The 22,932-nt window shown below is 41.8% G+C and overlaps 1 protein-coding gene across 1 annotated transcript in view; it reads left to right on the forward strand.

Moving 5' to 3' along the window:
- Positions 1–22,932, forward strand: part of cacna1bb (calcium channel, voltage-dependent, N type, alpha 1B subunit, b) — a 120,212-nt gene that overhangs the window by 58,334 nt on the left and 38,946 nt on the right. The window contains exons 8-25 of the mRNA XM_063011264.1: positions 27–142; positions 1,392–1,481; positions 3,296–3,379; positions 4,879–5,097; positions 6,341–6,453; positions 6,879–6,991; positions 7,444–7,575; positions 10,265–10,337; positions 10,430–10,547; positions 10,671–10,738; positions 11,007–11,113; positions 12,686–12,748; positions 16,258–16,818; positions 16,932–17,131; positions 17,545–17,671; positions 18,709–18,838; positions 19,719–19,778; positions 22,178–22,284. Of these exons, the coding sequence (XP_062867334.1) occupies positions 27–142; positions 1,392–1,481; positions 3,296–3,379; positions 4,879–5,097; positions 6,341–6,453; positions 6,879–6,991; positions 7,444–7,575; positions 10,265–10,337; positions 10,430–10,547; positions 10,671–10,738; positions 11,007–11,113; positions 12,686–12,748; positions 16,258–16,818; positions 16,932–17,131; positions 17,545–17,671; positions 18,709–18,838; positions 19,719–19,778; positions 22,178–22,284 (2,481 nt within the window). The remainder of the gene's footprint in view (positions 1–26; positions 143–1,391; positions 1,482–3,295; positions 3,380–4,878; positions 5,098–6,340; positions 6,454–6,878; positions 6,992–7,443; positions 7,576–10,264; positions 10,338–10,429; positions 10,548–10,670; positions 10,739–11,006; positions 11,114–12,685; positions 12,749–16,257; positions 16,819–16,931; positions 17,132–17,544; positions 17,672–18,708; positions 18,839–19,718; positions 19,779–22,177; positions 22,285–22,932) is intronic.

Raw genomic sequence — 22,932 nt, forward strand, 5'->3', positions numbered from 1 at the left:
GTGTGTATGTGTGTGTTTTTTCTCAGAGAGTTTGCTAAGGAACGAGAACGTGTGGAGAAGAGACAGGAGTTTTTGAAGCTGCGTAGGCAGCAGCAGATTGAGAGAGAGCTGACCGGCTACCTCGAGTGGATCTGTAAGGCGGGTAAGTGTAATACATCTCTCACATTCTCTCACTCTCAGCAGACTAAGCTAACCTTCGTTTTGGATCAAGATGGCCAAAGGAAAAGATCCAAGTGACTGTGAGGGTGGGTTCATTTGCCAAGTTCTGCCCTGGAGCCCATATCACTATCTACCAAACAATGGGTTTCTTTGAGGCTCCTTCTATCTGCATCCAGAGCTTAACCCCTAGATACACTAAAAAATCTAATGGTTTGTGAGGTGAATATAAGATCATCTGTCCATGATGTGAAGTTGAATGGGATTTGGGTTTCGCAGCAGGACTAAACACAAAAACAACTTTACATCTAAAGGTGTATAAAAAAAGAATTATAATAGCGAGACTTATAATAATCATGGAATGCCCCAAAACCGATCCCAACAGTGATATGGAAGCCAACTATCAAAATATAAAAATAATTAGGGTACAACACCAGCCATCAGAATGTTGCCGGTTCAAACCCCACCACTGCCAGTTTGCCACTGTTGGGCCCTTGAGCAAAGTCCTTGACCCTCAATTGTGTAGACAACATACTGTCAAAGTATTGTACGTCACTTTGGATAAAAGCATCTTGTAAATGCCATAAATGTAGTAGTAATAATATAAATATTAATAATACTTATAGGACAAGCTGTAGCCTAGCGGTTAAGATACTGGACTAGTAATCAGAAGGTCGCTGGTTCAAGACTCACAACTGCCAGGTTGCTCCTGTTGGGCCCTTGAGCAAAGGCCCTTAACCCTCAATTGCTCATACTGTATACTGTAACTGTAATGTAAGTCGTTTTGGATAAAAGCGTCTGCTAAATGCCAAAAATGTAAATGTAATGTAATTTAATGTCCAGGCCACCCAAAGAAGATGAGGGTCCCTGCTGATTTTGGTTCCTTTCAAGGGTTCTTCCTGTATTTTTAAGGGAGTTTTTTCTTGCCACTGTCACCCTCGGCTTGCTCAACAAGGGTTTTTGGTCTGTTGGTCCAGGATTCTGTAATTTTGCTTTGAGACAATGTCTACTGTAAAAAGCGCTTGAATACCCTCCAATATGTGTGTTTTCCAAAATACCATGTTTCTATTTATTTTTTTGTGTAATATTGTGTCTTATTTTATGATCAGAAATCATTTAGAGGAACAAATATGGAAGAAAAAATAGTCGCAGGTGTAAAAATATCTAAACCTCAGTATTGATAAAGACCGACAAAGGAATTCTTGCCACAGCTGATGAATTTTCTGTTGTTCCAGAGGAGGTGTTGCTGGCTGAAGAGGATGAGAATGCTGAGGAGAAATCTCCACTGGATGGTGCGTGGTACAAGAGGAAACAGAACAACCAGGGTAAAAATGATGTCACACTAACTAGACGGAAATTCTCCCAATGATCTCTCAACACATCAACTCCTTATTGATAGATGGGAATTTTAGTACAAGATCATAAGACAGTTGGTAGTGGTTTGTTGAAACATTGATGGAAGCATTGGATTTACCCCCTTATTGCAGTATCCTATCTGAATATTTTTAATTCCCTGTACTTTGGGAACCTTTGCTTTCTGTACAGCACCGTTGCTTGCCTCCTTTGTCATGTGTGAAGTGGCTGGCCAGTGTAAATCTTCTTACAGAGAACCTCAGCATGTATAAAGGACCACATATTTACATCTGGAATCCTCTACTGCTCATGCAAAACCAAACAACATGTGTTGTTGTTGCAGCAATGTAGAGAAGAATCCTTATTTGGCCTTCCCCTCCTCAGACACAGCCATGGTTGTGTCTGTTTAGCATTTGACCAGGCTGACAGCAGCCCCAAGACTCGACTCGGACTAACTTGTGGCCACCAGGAATAATCCCAGAACCTCATTATGAAGAAATTAGGAATTTAAGGGTTTTTTGACATTTTGGCAGTACACTGTGTTCATAATATCGTTGGTACGTAGGGTACATTGTGCTGCTGTGCGAGTGCTTCAGTCCATTAAACCACATTGATTGATTTTCTCATTTTACAATGTGTTACCGTGTCCAGGACACAACCCTTTGAATAAACAAAGCTCTTCCTCCACAATTTGTGCAAGTTTATAGCTCATCCTGCATGGAAGGTCACATACCCAACAGGAGGAACATCTGCGCACCACTTCAAATGTAGTAGCAGAAAGTAAATGCTGCTTTCAGATCACACACTCCTCTCGAACAACACCACATGATAACGATGCTGAAAGCATAAACCAGCCCTAACCCAGCCCCACCCATTTTCATTTACTGGAGACTGGACTCTCTGCAGCACGATCGGTGACGTGCTTAATACTCTGATCCCAGTAGTTCAGCCTTATCAGGCCCCTAATCTCTATCAATTACGCCTGCTGTGGACGCCAGAAGTAATTACAGGGATTAAGACAACAGGGATAATTGGATTAGCAACGCGCATGCACATGTACAGAAGCAGATATCTCAGGAAAACACTGGAGTGGGGGATAGAAAGTGGATCAGACACAGCAGCGTTGGTGGAGTTTTTAAACACCTCACTGTCACTGCTGGACTGAGAATAGTCCACCAACCAAAAATATCCAGCCAACAGCGCCCCATAGGCAGTGTCCTGTGACCACTGATGAAGGTCTAGAAGATGACCAACTTAAACAGCAGCAATAGATGAGCGATCGTCTCTGACTTTACATCTCCAACTAGGTAGGAGTGTCTAATAGAGTGGACAGTGAGTGGACACGGTATTTAAAAACTCCAGCAGAGCGGCTGTGTCTGATCCACTTATACCAGCACAACACACACTAACACACCAGCACCATGTCAGTGTCACTGCAGTGCAAAGAATCATCCACCACCTAAATAATACCTGCTCTGTGGTGGTCCTGTGGGGGTCCTGACCATTGAAGAACAGGGTGAAAGCAGGCTAAAAAGTATGTAGAGAAACAGATGGACTACAGTCAGTAATTGTGGAACTACAAAGTGCTTTTATATGGTAAGTGGAGCTGATAAAAGGGACAGGAACACTTATTTTAGTATTTGAAGAGTAAAATGGTTTGGGATTATTTGTTTTGACAGCTGTGTATAGAATATATTAGACTTCATGCTACAGTGACCCATCTGTCAGACAGGAGTAGTGAAAAATGCTTTGTTCCAGTCACTTAACGTCTTCTGTTTTGTTTTAGTGCTGAAAAAGGCCAAGAAGGGTAAGAATGACCTCATCAGCGCAGAGGAAGGGGAGGAACACTTCACAGACATCTCCTCTGTTGGTGAGGCTTGGTATTTAACAGAAATCATGACAGAAATCAAGTCAGGATAGCACTGACACAAGCACTGGCACTAATACTTTATATATACATTATTACATCCTTTTACATACACACTTATACCTACACTATATGGCTAAAAGTATTTGGACACCTGACTGTTAGCTTGTTGGACCTACCATTTCAAAAACATATGGAGTGACCTATGTGTGATCTTTTAAGCTATAACAACAGCCACTCTTTTGATAAAGCTTTAAAAAAGAATTTGTACCCATTCCGTATATATGGCTGGGCACTCATGTTGGTCGAGAAAGCCTCAATTGAGCTTTGGTTCCCTACGTGCTTCAATTAGCCTTGGCCGCCCATGATCCTGTCGCTGGTTTACCACTGTTCCTTGCTTGGACCACTTTTGATAGATACTGACCACTGCAGACCGGGAACACCCCACAAGAGCTGCAGTTTTGGAGATGCTCTGACCCGGTCGTCTAGCCATCACAATTTGGCCCTTGTCAAACTGGCTCAAATCCTCAAGCTCGTCCATTTTTCCTGCTTCTAACATCAACTTTGAGGACAACATTTTCACTTGCTGCTTAATATATCACACCCACTAACAGGTGCTGTGATGAAGAGATGATCAGTGTTATTCACTTCACCTGTCAGTGCTCATAATGTTATGCCTGGTCGGTGTACGTGCTAATCTGTTAGATGGACATTCTTAATTGTGGTGTTCATATTGGAATCCTCATCCAGCCTTCGCTCCTTCAGACACTGCCAATTGTGTCTGCAGACTTAAACCCAGGTCTTAGAGATTATGATCACAGTTTTTTTAGTAATTTTGACACCATTTTTATCAACAATTATTTAAAAAATTAAATATACAAAATCGATCTTGGTCTCGGTTGCATTTTTGTTGTTCCCTGTGTGTCAAGTGTATTTAATTTGAGTACAAATTAGCTTTTTCAAGTGCAGCAGAAGTGGAGCCGTGAGTGGGCGACCCTGTGTATTAGTTCATCCGTGATATAAGACTTTCATTTCAAACCACTGGCGTCAACCCAGTGCAGCAGGACTGTCTCTCTCAAGGGCTCAATGCCAGACTTAACAGCCTGTGGTTACGACTCCCTTCAGCTTATTTTTATTTCAGTTCATTTTTATTTTAGATTCTTTTTGCCTTACAGTTTTTTGATCAGAAGTGCAGTTTCTGTAAACGATATTTGGCTGAACAAAGCCGCGGGTAGCACTGGTCCTGGGTTTGATGTTCTCCCCATGTCTGAAACGCTCCCTCTGGGAGCTCTGGTTTTCCCCCCAACAGTCCAAAAACATGCAAGTGAGGTGAATTGAAGATACAAAATTGTCCATGACTGTGTTTGACATTAAAAGACTTAAAATAATGAATCTAGGTTAATTCAGTAATCCAGTCATTATCTGTCCTGTCATGAATGTAACCAATAAATAAATAAAGCTGACATTGATGTAAAGCTTATCAATGTCTCCCAAACACGCAGCGCCCCCTGGATCCCCGTTTGCTCGAACCAGCCTGAAGGGCAGCAAGAGCGAAGGTTCCTCATACTTCCGCCGCAAGGAAAAGCGAGTACGTTTCTTCATCCGCCGCATGGTCAAGGCCCAAAGCTTCTACTGGATCGTGCTGTGTATAGTGGGCCTGAACACGCTGTGTGTCGCCATGGTTCACTACAACCAGCCTGAGTGGCTCAGCCATGCACTGTGTACGTACTGCAGATTATTTACATTCACCAACATCAGACACACGGGGCAGTGTTCAGAGTCGCTGACATTTAGTACTACCCTTAAAAGTCAATGCATTTTTGGATGGGGTCTGTCTGAAAACCTAGTGAGCTGCCTTGCTGCCTACTGCCTATAGCTGCCTAAATAAAAAGGACTCTAATAAGACATTGAACTTAATGGCAGATTATTTACATGCTCTACTTAGACAGCGATTATGGTGATTATGTCATCGCATCTATGTAGAAAGGTCACTAGATTTTCGGACAGACCCATGGTCAGATATCGTGGTTACGATGAAATTTTGACATTGACGTTGAAGCTGGACATAATACTGCCAGTCTGAGGAATTGTAATAAAGGTAATTGACTAGTAATCTGTAGGTTGATTATTCAGATATGGGACTTGAACCAGCAATCTTTAGATTACTTGTCGTCTACCTTTCTGCCACGTTCTACCAGGCTGCCACTGTTTGCCACTATGGTCACAACTGTAAGACGCTTTGTATATTAACATCTGCTAATGCTGCAAACGTAAAACCACAGCTCAGTGGTACCTTAGTGGTTAAGCTACTGGACTAGTGATCAGATGGTTCCTGGTTCAAGCTCCACAACCGCCAAATTACCATAGTTGGACCCCTTAACCCCCTGATTGGTTAAACTATGGTCACAGTTGTAAGTCGCTTTGGATAAAATGTCTGTTAAACGCTGCAAACGTAAAACCACAACTCAGTGGTACCTTAGTGGTTAAGGTACTGGACTAGTATCATATGGTTTCTGGTTCAAGCCCCACAACTGCCCAATTACCATAGTTGGACCCCACAATCATCAAATGCCTAAACTGTGGTCACAATTGTAAGTCGCTTTGGATAAAACGTCTGCTAAATGATGTAAACGTAAAACCACAACTCAGTGTTTGCTTATTGGTTTAAATACTCGACTGGTGATCAGATGGTACCTGGTTCAAGTCCCACAATTGCCAAATTAGGACGCCTTAAGCCTCAACTGCTTGCATTGTATCAATTGCAATGCCTTAAATGCAAACCAAGTCCTCAGTACGTTCGTGTAAATCCCTCTGAATGCTGCCCAGTGTACTTACACAGTGATGTATTACAACATTGGAGTCAGTGTTATGCTTTACATAATTTACATAATTACATAATAACTTTCTATTAAAATGTTTAGTATATTTTTGTGCTCCTCTGATTCACATCTTTGGTTGTTTTAGATCTGGCCGAGTTCGTATTCCTGGGTCTGTTTCTGTCTGAGATGACTCTGAAGATGTATGGCCTGGGGCCCAGGAATTATTTCCACTCCTCATTCAACTGCTTCGACTTTGGGGTGAGTCACAGCCAGATGAACTGGAAAAGGCAACTCATTTAGCCAACAGCGATCTATTATTCATTATAAAGCCAAAGGCATTTGGACACCAGATCATGAGCTTGTTGAACACCCAACAAGCTGTGGAAATTTGTGGCCATTCAGTCAAAAGATTGTTTGTATGACTGGGCGCTGATGTTGGTCAAGGAAGCCGCAATCAATGTTCATTCCAGAGCTGTTTAATAAAAGGGCCAGTGGATTGTCTTTAAACCATGGATTCATGTAGTAGAGGTGGTGTCCCAATACCTTGTCCATGTAGTGTATTTGTACATTTATCAATGAAGAGTCATTGATATAGAGAACTATTTACTATTCATTTCATTTAGGCAACTTTTTTGACTCTTATCTCTGTGCCTTATTGTTTTTGTGTCTGCTGATCTGTGCAGGTCATCGTGGGCAGCATATTTGAGGTCATCTGGGCAGCCATTGTGCCGGGAGCATCTTTTGGCATCAGTGTTCTAAGAGCTCTGCGTTTGCTCAGAATCTTTAAAGTCACCAAGTATGTAAAGCATTTACTATTTTTTTAATGAGCAAATATACTATATATTTATGGTCTAATTTTATGCTTCTGCCTCAATAAATGTGCAACCTGGTAGATTTCTAGCCAAGATTGGAATATATCTGAGGGTGTGGATGTAAAAATATTCAGAGTTGAGGTTAGAAATGTCTCCATTAATCCAAAAACCACTAAAAACAAATCTGCCATTAATTCAAAGCTGCTATGACAGTGCAGAGTCAAGGGTGGAAAGAGCTGCCATGCAATAAATAAGTTGTATTCAGGCAGCTTAACTGAAGTTTATAATTATATAAAGCAATACTTTGAATTATGCTTGACTCTCAATTAAAAATCTTTGATTTGACAGTCCTATAAAGGTCATATTAAATTGTTAGATCCATAAAGATTCATGCTTTTGTAAGACACACAAGCTTAGGAACTCCAACTTTTAATAGGTATTGGAACTCACTGAGGAACCTGGTGGTGTCTCTGCTCAACTCTATGAAGTCCATCATCAGCTTGCTCTTCCTCCTCTTCCTCTTCATCGTGGTCTTTGCTCTTCTTGGCATGCAGCTGTTCGGAGGACAGTAAGTAAACCTTTCAGAGAATCGTATTTGTCATCTGTGTATTGTGAACTGTGTAACTACGGCTCTTCCATTGTAGATGGTACAGAGATGACGTTTTATGACCCATATCAAGTCCTGATATATCACAAGAGGTGTCTGTTAGGTCAGGACTAAAATGATCAAAGTACCACTGAGTTCACCAAGAAGTAGTAAGTAGCTCAGTGGTTAAAGAATTAGACAATGGATAAAGAATTCTGAGCTCCCGTGTTTGAATCTCGTCTCTGCTACCGGTCGGCTGGGCGACCTCTTACAGGCACAACTTTTTAATTCCTGCATCAGACAAAATTGGCCTCCAGTCTACTGGGTGAGAAAGACTGGACTAAGGGGTGGGGTTATCAATGCAGTGTAAGGACCTTGGTTGCCCAGGGTGCCTGTATAGAAAGTGGAGGAGCACAGAGATCTGGGCGTGGCTCTCCCCATGCAAAGCTGACCTCACACAAATCCACCAAAGTATGAGAGTGGCTTCTTTAATTCCACACGCACTTAATTTGGTGGACTCATGGTCAAAAAAGATCTGTTATGTTTTTATCATTGTGATGGTCTGTTATCAAAATGATTCACTCCTGATTCACTTACAGTTGATTCCTTCTAATAGACTCCCTACTGACTACCAAGAGCACATTCATCTACTCTATAGATGGGAGTTCCAGCAAGCTGATGGTCATGTGTCTGCATACTTCTGACCACATAGTGTGGCTTATAATCGGTGCTTATGAGTGTATTCTTTTGAAGGGTCAGTGTCAGCCAAAGGCACCATCTGGTGGGCACGACTGTCTTATCAGTGACTGTGAAACCCCAGTCATAACGTGCAAAATTGTCCACTAACGTTTGTATAATAGACTGGGTGACTGTCACCTCCTGTCAGCACCAGTTTGGACAGACTGGAGCTTCAGATGCAGAATTACTGAACAATTCAGCCACTGTAGAAGATTATGTACAACAATTGTGTACATTTTAAACACTCCAGTGTTGCTTTGGGTCATTCCTGAAAGACAAACTATGGGTCTTGCTGCCTACTACCTACCTGGGCAGCTGAGAGATGGTGTTTTCTGGCGGTTGTGCCTTGTTAGATTAGCCCTACAGATGCTGTTTTAGACTGATGTTTGGCAGTAGAGCTTCTTTCTTGCATCTCTTTTATAAACGGGGATAAACAAGACGTCCAGTCACAGCCGCTGGCTCGATTAACTCACTGTCAGTCACAGAAATCGTTCAGATGTGTGTCTATCTAGTTTGGTAATTAGGTTTAATGAGATGGCCTGACCTAGGCAGTGTGGCTATTATTTAATTATATATTTAGTGCTATTAAGATGGTCTTGTATTCTTTTTCAGATCTGTGCTTCACTATGATTGAATCTCTTGTATAGTCTTTACCATACTGATAGACTTCACAAAATGGACAATTTATTTTTGTGAAGTAATTAAAAAACAGCCAATTCACATTTTTCCACACAGGTTGGTGAAGTAACATTGCGCACATCAGGTCGTCTTACAATTATCACCTCAGGAAAAGAAGTTGAGCAGATCTCTCTAATGGGACCAAACCCTGGACGCCTACCATGGTTCAGATTTCAGACCAGTGGTCAACAGTAATCAGGGCTTTGGGCTTTTATCTGTAAGCTTGTGAGTTTGAATGTCAGTTCTGCCAAGCAGCTACTGTTGGGTCCTCCGCAATTTCCTTAACTTCCTTGGCTCTAGAAATGCAGTATAATGACTGACCCTTCACTTTGACCACTGTGTAAATACCTTTGGCGCATAAAGCGTTATTCTTAATATTTTATCTCTATTTACTTTTCCTCTGTCATCCTGGAACCTATACGTCCCTTCGCAGGGACAAGAACAGCCAGCATGGCGGCAGGAAATTACATTTCCTAACTCCAGGACATTGATGATTATGCAATGTGTCTTCCTTTAACGGCATTCCACCCCCACTGCCAACCAGCTATACGTACAGTCAGACCTCTGGCACGGCCTCGCTGCTTCTGTCGGCGTGTAATGACTTTCGTTTCCATCTCCTACCATAACTAACCAACACAACAGGACCGAAGCATCAGAGGTTTTGAACCAGACGTGATAGAAAGCGTGTAAATGGAGGCAAAAACTGAGCTGAAATGTGTGGATGGAAATGGATTCCCTGGAACCGTGCTCAGTTTGGAATCTAGTAAAATGTTTGCTGTGCAGATTTAAATCTGGGTTTTTATAAAACGCTCTTCAGTATCCGCTACTGTAGTGCTTAGGCTAATGAAGCTGTTTCAGCATCTGTGGAGGGTTGAAGCCTTGGCATTTGTCCATCTCTTTACTTGTACGATTTACTGCTAAGTGATTAAGTGAAAGCCTTTAGATTGCCAGTGGGGTCGTTGGCGTAGGAGGAGTCTAGAGTAATAGAAAACCTAAATACTATATAATGAGTAACACTGTGACATCATACTTAACCCGGGATTAAACACATTCACTCTGTATCAGTTTATTTTGGGACCTGATTGACACGTGAACTGTTAAATTATTCACAACATTGTCATCTTTATAAGCTTTTAAATAGATTTCTTAACTCCAGGACATTGATGATTATGCAGTGTGTCTTTCTTTACTGGCACCTCCTGTGTGTTTCTTTCATAATAATAACTATTCTATCACTATTCCTCTCTTTTTAAAGGTTTAACTTTGAGAATGAAACCCCCACGACAAATTTCAACAATTTTCCTGCAGCCATAATGACCGTGTTCCAGGTTTGTAATGTCATGTTTATTACAATTTTATTATCTTTGTTTTCCAATTTTTAGTTTTTACAATCTGTGACTGTTCTCTTCTGCTTGTGTAGATTCTGACAGGAGAGGACTGGAATGAGGTGATGTACCACGGGATCGAATCACAGGGTGGAGTTCCGCTCGGGATGTTCTCCTCCGTTTACTTCATCGTTCTGACTCTATTTGGCAACTGTATCCTCTGCTGAGAGAGCAAAAATGTTCAGACAGTCAGGACGGCTCCTGATTTAATATCTAATTGAGGTTTCATAGGAAATGCATATTAATATAAAATGCCTTTAACTTGAGATGAACCAGATACTCTACTCAACGTCTTCTTGGCTATTGCTGTTGATAACCTTGCTAATGCCCAGGAGCTGACAAAGGTTAGTTAATCAAACTGTACTTACACTGTATGGCTAAAAGTACGTGGACAGCTGTCCAAAAGCTTGTCGGACATTCTATTCCATCCTATTCCAAACCCCTACCCACTGTCTCACCATTGCACCTATAGCAGCATCTGTTCTTTTGGGAAGGGTATCTACTTTTGGCTATATAGTGTAGACTTTTTCCCCTCATAATTTAGGTTTCCAGGTGTAATCAGGTCTTAGTCATTAATTTTCAAACTTTTTTTTCTATGTCTGCATTTAACAGGATGAAGAGAAGCAGGAGGAGGCTGCCAAAAAGAGCCTGGCCCTGCAGAAAGCCATGGAGGTAAAGGAGGTCAGCCCCATTTCAGCGGCTAACATCTCCATCGCAGCGTAAGTCTGTAAAAACCTATACCTTGTTTATTTTACACCACAGCACTCTTTAGTCCTGTGTTTCACAGTTTGTTGTCTATCCAAACAACTCTGTGAACTTATATTTCATATCTATAAATCGTAGTAGCTTCGACACCCTGCATAACATAGTAGGTCATACACTACTATGTAGGGCCACTGCTGGGTCCTTGAGCAAGGCCCTTAACCCTCTCGGCTCCAGGGACGCCGTACAATGGCTGACCCTGTGCTCTGACCCCAGCTTCCAAACAGACTGGAATATGCAGAAAAAAGAATTTCCAAAAGGATTTGGACACCCGTCCTAATTATTGGATAAAGGTGTCCAGCCACACCCCTGTATGAAATCAGTTATATGGATAAATTCTACTCTTCCAGCTTTAGGTGCTCGGGTGATACAGCGGTACAGTAAGCTAATCCACTACCACTGAGATCAGGGGTATATATGACTAAAACAACCCAGCCATTGGAAGGTGTACCTGTCAGTGCACTCTCAGTGCCAGTTACAGGCCTGATTAAAAATAAGGAGGGTAGCCGCTCAGGTGGCGCAGCGGTAAAAACACACGCTGGAACCAGAGCTGGGATCTCGAATACATCGTATCGAATGTCAGCTCTGCCTGCCGGCTGGGCTGAGCAACCGCATGAACAGCGATTGGCCTGTTGTTCAGATATGGGTAGAATTAAGCCGGATAGGGACTCTCATAACTAACGCAATTACGAATTACGGCTGATTCATGGCACCTGCACAGAGATGAGAAAAGAGTGCTCTCAGGGTGTGTCTCTCCGTACACAGTGCTGAGCTGCACCGCACTCGTCAAAGTGTAGGTGACAAGATGTGTACGGCATGCTGCCCACGTGTCGGAAGGGGCGTGGGTTAGCTTCGCTCTCCTCAAACAGAGCAGGGATCGGCATCGGTGGAGAGGAAGCATGACGCCATCGGGCCATTGGACGCACTAAAAGGGAGAAAAAAAGGGGAGAAAATGCAAGGAGGGTAGATGCCCAGGTGGCGCAGTGAGATATTCTGGTAGAGCATTAGCGCTGGCATTCTGAACTCCCCAGTTTGAATCTCAGCTCTGCTACAGGTCAGCTGGGCGCCCTCTAGCTGGCACAATTGGAAAGGGGCATAGGGCAGGCAAATATACCCTCCTCGGACGCAATCGTGATCCTCAGCAGGAGAAGACTGATTGGCTACGATAAAATGGAAGAAAAAGGGAGAAAATGCATCATTAAAATAGAAGGTTGCGACCGGAAGGACATCCGGTGTACCAACTGACATCAACACCAGTTGTTAGTAGGTGGGTGGGTGGGGCATACTCTAACAAACATGCAAGAAATAAAGAAAAACTAATAAGGAGGAGCAAATACGTTTAACTGCACTGTTAGCCTTAAACTTAAGTGTTACCCATCTTCATATAGTGTGTTTGAGATGTGCACCCCATCTAGACATGCGTTCCTGAGCAAATGTCTCTCTAGTGATCATCTTTCTGTTCTCATTTGTGATTTGATCGTTTTTTTGTCTTATTTTGTGTTTTGTTTGTATTCTGTTTGCATGTGCAGTTTAGTAAAGCAAAATCGAGATGTGCTCTCTCGCAGCTCTTCCGTCTGCAGCGTTCACTCACCGTGAGTTTTGCTCTCACTTACAAACTTACAACCTAACAATATTGCCCTAAATCCGCTCTCCAACCTTCCTCACTTCTCTTTTGAATGTGTCTGCACTCCTTTCCTATCCTCACCAACCCTGCCCCCTGTTTTCTGTACTGGTACCCTGTGTTAACCCTGCAATGCTATTCAAATATTAATGATCTGCTTTAAATTAAATGATTTTGTCACTGTGTATTGAGTAACATAATAAAGGTAGTGCTACATAAGCCTGTGATCACACGGCCATTCTTGACAGTGATCGGCTAGTCCGATGGAAAGAGGGTCATAAGAATTAGTCCCCTCCTAATTCACTAGGTTTTAAGACTGACCCCATATATACTGTTTGTTTGTCTTCATGCCAATAAACCTGATTATCTTTGTGTCTGTTCTTTCAGTTATCACCCTGTGTTCACGTTCTTTTTCCTCTCACCATTTGTGCTGCTATCATGTCTGTCCTGTTTCTAACATGTCCAATGTTTTGTGCTGTGTGGTTTTTTGTGTTGCTTGCAGGAGTTATATCTACTCCCCTGTTCATCGATTTGTGAGGTATAGTTACTAAGCAGAAGGTCCTGTTGAGCTCCCACAGATCAACACTCATGTATTTACATCAGAAGAGCTGTTAGGACGTATTATCACCAAGTACAGTTGAGATCAGTTGACGTACACTATGTGGAAGAAAGTATTGGGACACCCCTTCTACAACAATTGCTAACAAATGTATTAAAGTAATTATATAGGTAGGTTCTTTACTGTTACACCCTGGCTGTGTCCCTGTAGGCAAAGCAAGCTCTATAAAGCCCACAGCCTCATTGAACAGCTTTGGAATGAACTGGAACATCAGTTGAGGCTTTCTTGACCAACATCATCGCCCAGCCATACAAATCCTCTTTTGACTGACTAGCTAAAAAGATTTAATAAAATTTTTTTACACTATTTGTTTTAGAAATAGCATGTCCAACAAGCTCATGGTCAGGTGTCCAAATACTTTTGGCCATATACTGTATGTCATGGCTTGGTTCTTTAATGATTACTGCAAATGTCCTCAATATAATTGCCTATGTAAAAAACCTACAGTGGTAGCCTAGTGGTTAAGGTGCTGGACCACCATTGCCAAGCTGGCACTCTTGGGCCCTTGAGTAAGGCCCCTAACCCTTGCTTGGAGTGTAAATGTAATGCAAATGGCTCCAAACTGTGAGTGCCATGAATTTTCCTACAATACAGATGAACTTTGTGGCTATACAATGGCTATACAATTACTGACGAGGTCCATAAAGACAAATTGACACATTTGGGAAAACTGGATCATTCAAATTCTTGTCCATCATCAGTACCTGACGTCATACCACTTCCTATATACACTCTCCAAAAGAGTAAAGGCTGTTAGAGCTGTAAATATCCCTATTTTAAAGTCCACTGTGACCAATTTTAGCAATACTGGGTCTGTCCAAAAACTTAGTGATCTCTCTACATAGACGCATTTTACGTCATCCTATGCTCCTGAGAAGAAGGCATGTCTTAATTTTTAGATACATTAAAATGCTGCCTACTGAGGTGCCTTAATTTGGAATGATAATCTGACTGAATAACGATGGAGCATCCGATGCTTGCTTAGCATGAAGTGAAGGCAATCCCAGCATTCAGTGCGGCACAAAAAATTGCAATGTGTAATTAGAATCCTCTCTACTTAGGCAGCTGATCAGGTAGGGAGTAGGCAGCAAGACAGCTCACTAGGTTTTCGGACAGACCCCATGTACTATGTTTTGCTTCCATAATAATGTGGCCACTGTTTGTGTGTATTGTATGCTATAAATACATAAGAAAATAGATGCTGTCTCTCTGGACGTAGTATTGTATAAAAATGACCCAGCAGACATAGTAGAGGTAGTTTTTAGCCTCTGGGGAAGCAATTATGTGAAGGTCAGGTACAAGCTAAGGTTGCGATCATGTAAAGTGAGTAAAATCTGTAGTAAAACATCAACAGTGGCCTTTTAGATCGTTCTGCCACGCCCGCTGCTTTTTTCTTGGTCTTAAGAGGCAAAAAACTCCACAGCAGGCAGCGTTGTGCTTGCCTGGTTATGAGGTCTGATTTATCAGCATGAAAGAAAACAGCATGAATAAAACGGAATGTCCTGAAAGTCATTTGCCATCCATGAAGATCGTCTTTACGTTTGGGCTAGAATTCAAATATACTAGTTCATACATTCAGTGATTAATTTTAAGCTATACCAACTATACAGAAGGTTAATGGATCTCTGTGGGTATACAATTACAGCCTGTAGCCCGTCTGTTGCTCTGTACACTTTGTCACTCCCTGTACCTCATTTATTTAAAAAAAATCCCCTCATTGGCCCAATGAGCCCCTTGACTAGATGTTATTTGGACGGTAGACCATTCTAAAAACCACAATGACACTAAAACAGTTACACCGTTTGAGTGTGTTGTACTTATTTAAGTAACAGGTGCAGCAATGTTGTTGGGATTTAAAACACCTGAGTGCTTTAACCGAAATATAAATCCAACAGCGTCCTGTGATCCGAAAGTATCCACACATAAAAGAATTGTACAAAAAAAAAAAAGAGTCTCGGCCGCTCAGGTGGTTCAACGGTAAAACACATGCTGAACACCAGAGCTGGGATCTCGAATACATCGTAACGAATCTCAGCTCTGCCTGTCGGCTGGGCTGAGCGGCCACATGAACAACGATTGGATAGGGTCTCTCTCGTAACTAATGCAATTACGATTTCTGCTGGCTGATTGATGGTGCCTGCACATAGACGGTACAAGAGTGCTCTCAGGGTGTGTCTCTCCGTACACAGTGCTGATCCGCATTAGCACTCGTCAAAGTGTAGGTGGCAAGATGCATACGGCTGCTGCCCGCGTGTCGGAGGGGGCGTGGGTTAGCTTCGTTCTCCTCAATCAGAGCGGGGATCGGCATTGGTGGAGAGGAAGCATGATAGCACAAAATAATAGTCTCTACAGGGTGTCTTCCTAATAGAGGCCAGTCAGTTTGAACAGTGTTTCAAAATCCCAACAACACTGCTGCACCTGTTACACTTATACCAGTACAACACACAATGATGTCACTACCATGTTACCATTGGAGCAGCGGTCCCCAACCTTTTTTGCACCAAGGACCGGTTTCATATAAGATATAATTTAATAGACCGGCGGTGAGCATAAAAAACATCGTAAAGTGCACAACAATACTACTCACCAATGATGGAAAATATTGACCAATGGACTGGTACCGGTCTGGTACTGGTCCAGTTCCATTCAACTGGCAAATGAGTTACGGGGTAACAAAGTGTCCAGATCAACAGTAGAAGAACAAGTAATTGTATTCTCAGAGATGTTGATCTTTATAGTAGGTGTTGAGTTTGGACTGAAGATGATCTTTCATGGATGAGTTGCTTCACCTTTGCCAGATCAAATGTTAATGTAATCTTCTCCATGCAGTTCCATCATTTCTTCATTCTTTCTACCTTCAGCAGGGAGCAGCTGCGATCTCTACAGAAAATGTCCATCTGGGAGCAGCGCACCACGCAGCTACGTCGCAGCAACCTGCGCGGCAGTACCGAGGCCCTCTACAACGAGCTCGAACCTGAGGATCGTCTCCGCGTGTCCTCCGCACTTCACCTGCACCCTGACATGAAGGCTCACCATGACCGGCCCCTGGTGGTGGACAAAACCGACCCTCCGGAGGACAGGGAGACCCCGGAGGAGCCGCACAGGCGCAAACAGCACCGGTGCCGCGGGGAGAACGGCGAGGCCGGGGAGGGGCGTCGGCATCGGCACCACAGTCGCGATCACAGAGGACACCAAGACGGTGCGGAGGACAGGGAGCATCGTCACCACCACTCGCACCGGTCCAGAGAGGATGGCGGTGACGGGAGTAACGGATCGAAGGGAGAACGGAGGCAGAAAGGGCAAAGAGAGGGTGAAGCAGGGAACGGTGAGAGGAGGAGGCACAGGCCTCGCATCAAAGCTCAGTCAACAATTGATGCGGAGGAGTACAGGGAGAACAGAGACCGGGATACGCCCTGCCACAGGTCAGCAATGATCGCTTCATTATTATGACCACTTCCTACTTTCGATATTCCGTGAGCTGGTATGTTGTTTTTACATTTGCCGTGACTACATCGCATTTGTGGTGGTTTTGCAGGGACAAGCTGCTGGATGCAGATGCAGATCGAGATGGAGATGGTCTGGGATCGAGCCCCACGCACTTACCCATCGTCCCACAGGCAGGAGAGAGGCAAGAGGACTCGGATAACCTGAAGAACAGCACCATGGCCAGATCGAATGCAATCAACATTCCTGTAACCATCACGGCTCCTCCAGGAGAGACCACCATCATTCCCCGTCAGTAGTCTAACACTTTATTTATTAAGATTTTTTTATTATTAACTGCTTCATCCTGGGGGTCGCAGTGGGTTTGGTCCAAGCGGGAAACCCCGGATGCAAGACAGGGTGGCAATCCATCTTCCAGACATTTCCAAGTCTGTGTAGAGACCCTGCTGGCTGATACCCTCACTAAGATTAGAACTTGGATCTCAACTGTGGTAGGGTAGCATAATAGTCCACTGCACCACCCAAGCGCCCAGTATCAAGTAACCCTGGAGCAGACAGGCTTAATAAAGACCTTGCTCAAGGGTGCAACAATGGTGGCAAAGCAGAGCCTGGATTTGAACCAACAAAGCTCTCCCCACTAGGCTACTACTGTCCCATATTGATTAAGCTTTCTATTAATTGTAATATATTTCTGTGTTCGCCAGTGAATAACACTGATGGTGAGAATCAGCTGCTGAACGAAGAGAAGAAGGATCTGGATGAGCTGAATCAGAATGCCCCCAAACAAATCCTACCCTACAGCTCCATGTTTGTGTTTGGTCAGTCCAACCCGTAAGTATAGCATCACAAAGCTGCGGTTATATTAAGTGCAAAAAAGCCTTTATTGCCAATACACATCACTCAATCGAATCATTGCCAATTCCCATGTTACATTTGCCAGTGATGGCGCTTCACGGAGAGCCGTACCTCGTATGGAAAGACAAATTATGAATTTGGGGAATACCACACTAGTACAGGTGCCTCAACCAGACTGCAGAGCCAACTTCCCTTAAGCCATGTGTATTTGCCATGGGCACCCGGCTAGGCTAATAGTTCCACCTGGGTCTAAAATGCCTACACAAAAATTCAATAAGTAGGAGGAGTGTCCACATACTTCTTTACATTTATTAGATCAAATACAGCATGTGTGTACAAAGTAATAAATAATGTAGTGTTAACGATGCTACCATGCCAATACCACGATTGTGGATGTTAGTACTGACCGACACTGTGTCCCATGCAGCTTCTTTCAAACCCGATGATCCATTACATTACTAAGTACTAATCTGGCAGGCTAATGGCTAGTGTGGTATTATGCCTCTAGTGTTTCTGCTTCCAACAGCAGAAACCCACAGCCGTCACCATCACTGTGGACAGAGACTGAAAAGTGACTTTTCCAAGCTGACTTATTGATTTACTGAGAGCCTTTATGACCGCCCTAAGACAGTGAGCACCTGTACAAACTGAAGCATAAGGCAGGATTTATCAAACCCTGGGTTGTGACCCTTGGGTGGGTCGCAAGCCAAAAAAAAAGAGTTGCAGAGAAAAATAATAATAATTAAATAAACATGTATGTGAATGCCCCCTTGTGGAGGCTTTACGTTACATCTTGTAAACCACTGTGAGACCAGATTGCCACTATTTTTATTCATCAAGTATATTTCGTTTTGACGCATTGTTTGTGTTGCCTGGGTCGCGTAAAAAATCATGGATATAATGTGGGTGACTTGAAAAAAAGTTTGAACCCCTGGCATAAGACACGCTTTTGATACATACAGAAAATTCGGTGTGTTCTGATGTGGTCATATTGACCATGTTGTGTTTTGCAGGGTACGACGACTCTGTCACTACGTAGTCAACCTGCGCTACTTCGAAATGTGCATTCTTACAGTGATCACAATGAGCAGCATTGCGCTGGCTGCAGAGGACCCAGTGCACGCGAATGCACCCCGGAATAACGTAAGACCTACACATACACACACCATACCACACACACACACACACGTTTAGATCAGGAATTAATCATTCTGTCAGTCTGACAGCTACAAAGAAGAGTGAATCAAGTCATCAAACATCTGGATTTGTCACAGTGGCAGAATAAAAACAAGACTAGCGATGAAGCCTTTGCCTTTTACATAATAGATATTCCTCCAGGGCAGCGTGCCAGTCTATGTCTCGATTGTCAAAAGCCACTCTGTCAGAAGTCTTTGTTTGGACTTCATGCCTTTAAGACCTTAAGAAAAGACTGTGAGTGCATGAGGCTGCATGGCAGAAGAACAAAGAACATTCAGGTAAATTTAAGCTATTAGCAAAGAATTTTATTAGATATTAATTAGGAAGGACCTTTGTAATGTAAACACACACTGGCCACTTTTTATGAAGCTGTTTTTTTTTTTTTTTTTATGAACCTGCATATTTCATGCCTTGGCCAAACAGTAGGAGTAACATTAGAAGTTAAAAATACAATTTAGCAACTTGGTGATCCTACATCTGACCATCCCTACCTCAGACACGGCATGTTGTGTCTGTTAAGCGTCGGCCAAGCCACTGCCACCTCAGATACTCAAACCCAAGACTCAAAGAAGGTCAAATAGCAGGGGCAAATGGAAGATAGACATTTATAGCATTTTACTTTTATTTATAAGTCCTAGAGATATAGGTTTTTCTAAAGGTACTAATAATGTGTTTACATATTGTATTGAAGAAACACATCAAGTCATGTGAGTAAACGTTTAGGAAAAATTATTTACCTCAGGTCATTGACCCTACTGTGGAAATTAAATTGTATTTTGAATTTCGATGTCCAACACGTCATGTCTATTCTTCCTTTTTCTTTCAGGTGCTTAAATACTTGGATTACGTATTTACTGGAGTGTTCACGTTTGAAATGGTCATAAAGGTATTTATTCATCATTGCACATTGCGCAATTTTTTTTATCACACACATAAGCACACGCAGACTGAAATTAATAGCCCAGACAGGAAATACTAGCAGTGTGCGATACTGCAAAATTTGATATCGATCTGATACCAAGTAAATACAGGGCCAGTATCGTCGATACCGATACAGCTACAGATAGTTTTTAATAATTAATGTAGCTGCATCAGCAAATTGCTAAATCTGAATGAATTTTCGTGACCTTTAAGTGTATTATTGTTATACATACATTTTTTGTAAGTAGCTGCTCCCAGTAGGGTTGTAAATAAATTCAGTTGTTTAAAGCGGTCAGGTTTCTAGTGCTTTACTTTCTCACATCGTTACCATCATGGTGTATCACCACAAAGCGGCTAACTCATACCACGTAGTTGTGTTTGCTGGGTGAATAAATTTGTAAATTTTTAATAGTGACCAAATATATGTGTCCTTGTTAATTAAAAATAAAAAAAAATATGCTATTCTGTTTACATTTATAAGCACAAAGTCAAAAGAAAAGAGCGCTCATTCACCTAAACACAAACACACGGAATTAGAGCCTCACTACGCATGCGCAGATTCATTTGCGTAGGGTGCGCAAAGTGCGTCCGTACTTTACGTACGTATTGTTTACACTATTATTTCTTATTATTATTGTTATTATTATTCTTATTCTTATTATTATATTATTCTTATTATTATTACTATTGTTTACACTATTATTATAATTGTTTACCATAATTTCCCTTCGGGGATTAATAAAGTACTCAATCAATCAATCAATCAATTTCCATAAAATCGCCCCTATTTCTGTATCTGCAAAGCAAAGTATTCAAAAACTTACAATCTTACAATGCCTACCAATGTACTGATGTCTGTTAGGATTTTAACAAAACAACTAAAGTATCGATTCCATCACAATAATATCGATTTGATTCCAATACCAACGTTGGTATCGATAATATCGATATTTGGATCAATCCCCCCACCACTAGAAAATATTGCTTGTCAGCAGTGATAAACAAAAACTATACATTTATATAAAAGACTCCTAGCTGCTGTTCCAGGAGCTGAATAATGGAACCCACACTGCACGGCAGAAGCGTTACAGTAAACTCATGTAAACTCACGTCCTACCTGCATTCTGACGCTCTTGCTGTGATGAAACTTCCAAAAACACATTTTATATCCAATTTGAGCAGAATGTTCTTTTTGCAATAGTATTACAGTTCGGTGTGACCACATATTTTTGGTCATGGTGCTTTTAATCCACAGTCTGAGTCCTGTAAAGTCTGGAGAAAGTTCAGATCGGGAATGTGTAGAATCTGGCAACCTTCGGGTTATTTTAAGCACGAATGCACTTGATTGGTTCATCTACTGTTTAAATAATACACATATTATAAACATAATACACTGTTTAAATAACAAACATCATTTGATTTTATATTCAATTAATATATAACTTAATTGTGTATGCAAATCACTGTCTGAAATCTGGCAACCTTTGGGTTATTTTAAGCACGAATTCACTTGATTGGTTCATCTACTGTTTAAATAATACACTTTCTAAACATTAATTGATATTATATTTAATTAATATATCACTTGATTGTGGATAAAATACACTGTGTGGAATCTTGATTGGTTCATCTACTGTTTAAATAATACACTTCCTAAACATAATTTAATATTATACTTAATTAAAACTGTAATTCACTTTATTGTGGATGCAAGACACTGTCTGGAATCTGGCAACCTCTGGGTTATTTTAAGCACGAATGCACTTGATTGCTTAGTCTACTGTTTAAATAATACACTTTCTAAACATCATTTAATATTATATTTAATTAATAAATCCTTTAATTGTGGATGCAAGGCACTGTGTGGAATCTTGATTGGTTAGTCTACTGTTTAAATAATACACAATCAAAAAATTATTTAATATTATATTTAATTAATATATAACTTAACTTAATTTGTCTTGTGGATGCAAGACACTATGTGGAATCTGGCAACCTCTGGGTTCAATATATTATAATTATAATATGTTCAATATATACAATATATCAATATATTACTTAAAAGGGGTTGAATCCCGGGCTGGACTCTAGGGTTGGGTGCATGGACATACCTGAACCTAACCATCAAGAGGGACACATATCAGTGCCAGTAGTGCTGGTCCCAAGCTGGGATAAATAGGAGGGTTGCGTTAAGAAGGGCATCCTGTGTAAAATCGGTGCCAAATCAAATCCTCAGTGGCCACATTTAATATGAGCAGCCAATAGAATCATTCACTCCAATATCTCTTAAGAATGTATGTAAACATTTGAACTCAACTATATAAACGTACACGACAGTCAGTGACAGTTTATGTGCCTTTGTAGATGATTGACCTTGGACTGCTGCTCCACCCTGGATCCTACTTCAGAGACCTGTGGAACATTCTAGACTTCATCGTGGTCAGCGGGGCGCTGGTGGCGTTCGCCTGCTCGTGAGTACACGCTTATTTGCTGTCTCGTCATGGCAGCAGCTAACAATTTGCAGCAGCTGTCAATTTCAATCCAGCCAGATTCACTGGGCTGAAAGTGATGGAAATGGGGTTTGACTGCTGCCTCTCCAGTCGCTGGTGGAAGATAGAGGGGAAGATTAGTGGGACGGGAGTGTGTTTATTGGTTCCTTTTTAAATAAAGAATGTTTTATGTGTTTGGAGTTGCATTATGTGCCGTGGAAATTATACACCTGCTGGATTTTTGTCAGATCTGTTTGCTTCTCTTCAAAAAAAGTGGAGCCAAACACAGCAGCGCTTCGAAAGCAGTTCAGCTTAATTCTGAGACACATCGATTCTCCTCACCTTAGCTTTCATTCCCTCTGCTACGTTACTGTCGGGGTTTATTTGCTCCAGTGAGTTATAAATAGTTTCCTCAGCTGGATTAGCTAAACACATGTTCAATGTTTTGACTCCAGTTAAGTTAAAAGTTTACATACACTTAAGGGATTTTAATAATTCCTGAAACAGTTCTTTTCTATGGGCCTGAATAAATGAAACACATTTACTTATACACTTATATAGGACTAGTAATCAAAAGGTCTCTGGTTCAAGGCCCTTGACCCTAAATTGCTTAGATTGTATACTGTCACG

This window comes from Trichomycterus rosablanca, chromosome 16 (genome assembly GCF_030014385.1).
Source record: "Trichomycterus rosablanca isolate fTriRos1 chromosome 16, fTriRos1.hap1, whole genome shotgun sequence".
NCBI classification, from domain to species: domain Eukaryota; kingdom Metazoa; phylum Chordata; class Actinopteri; order Siluriformes; family Trichomycteridae; genus Trichomycterus; species Trichomycterus rosablanca.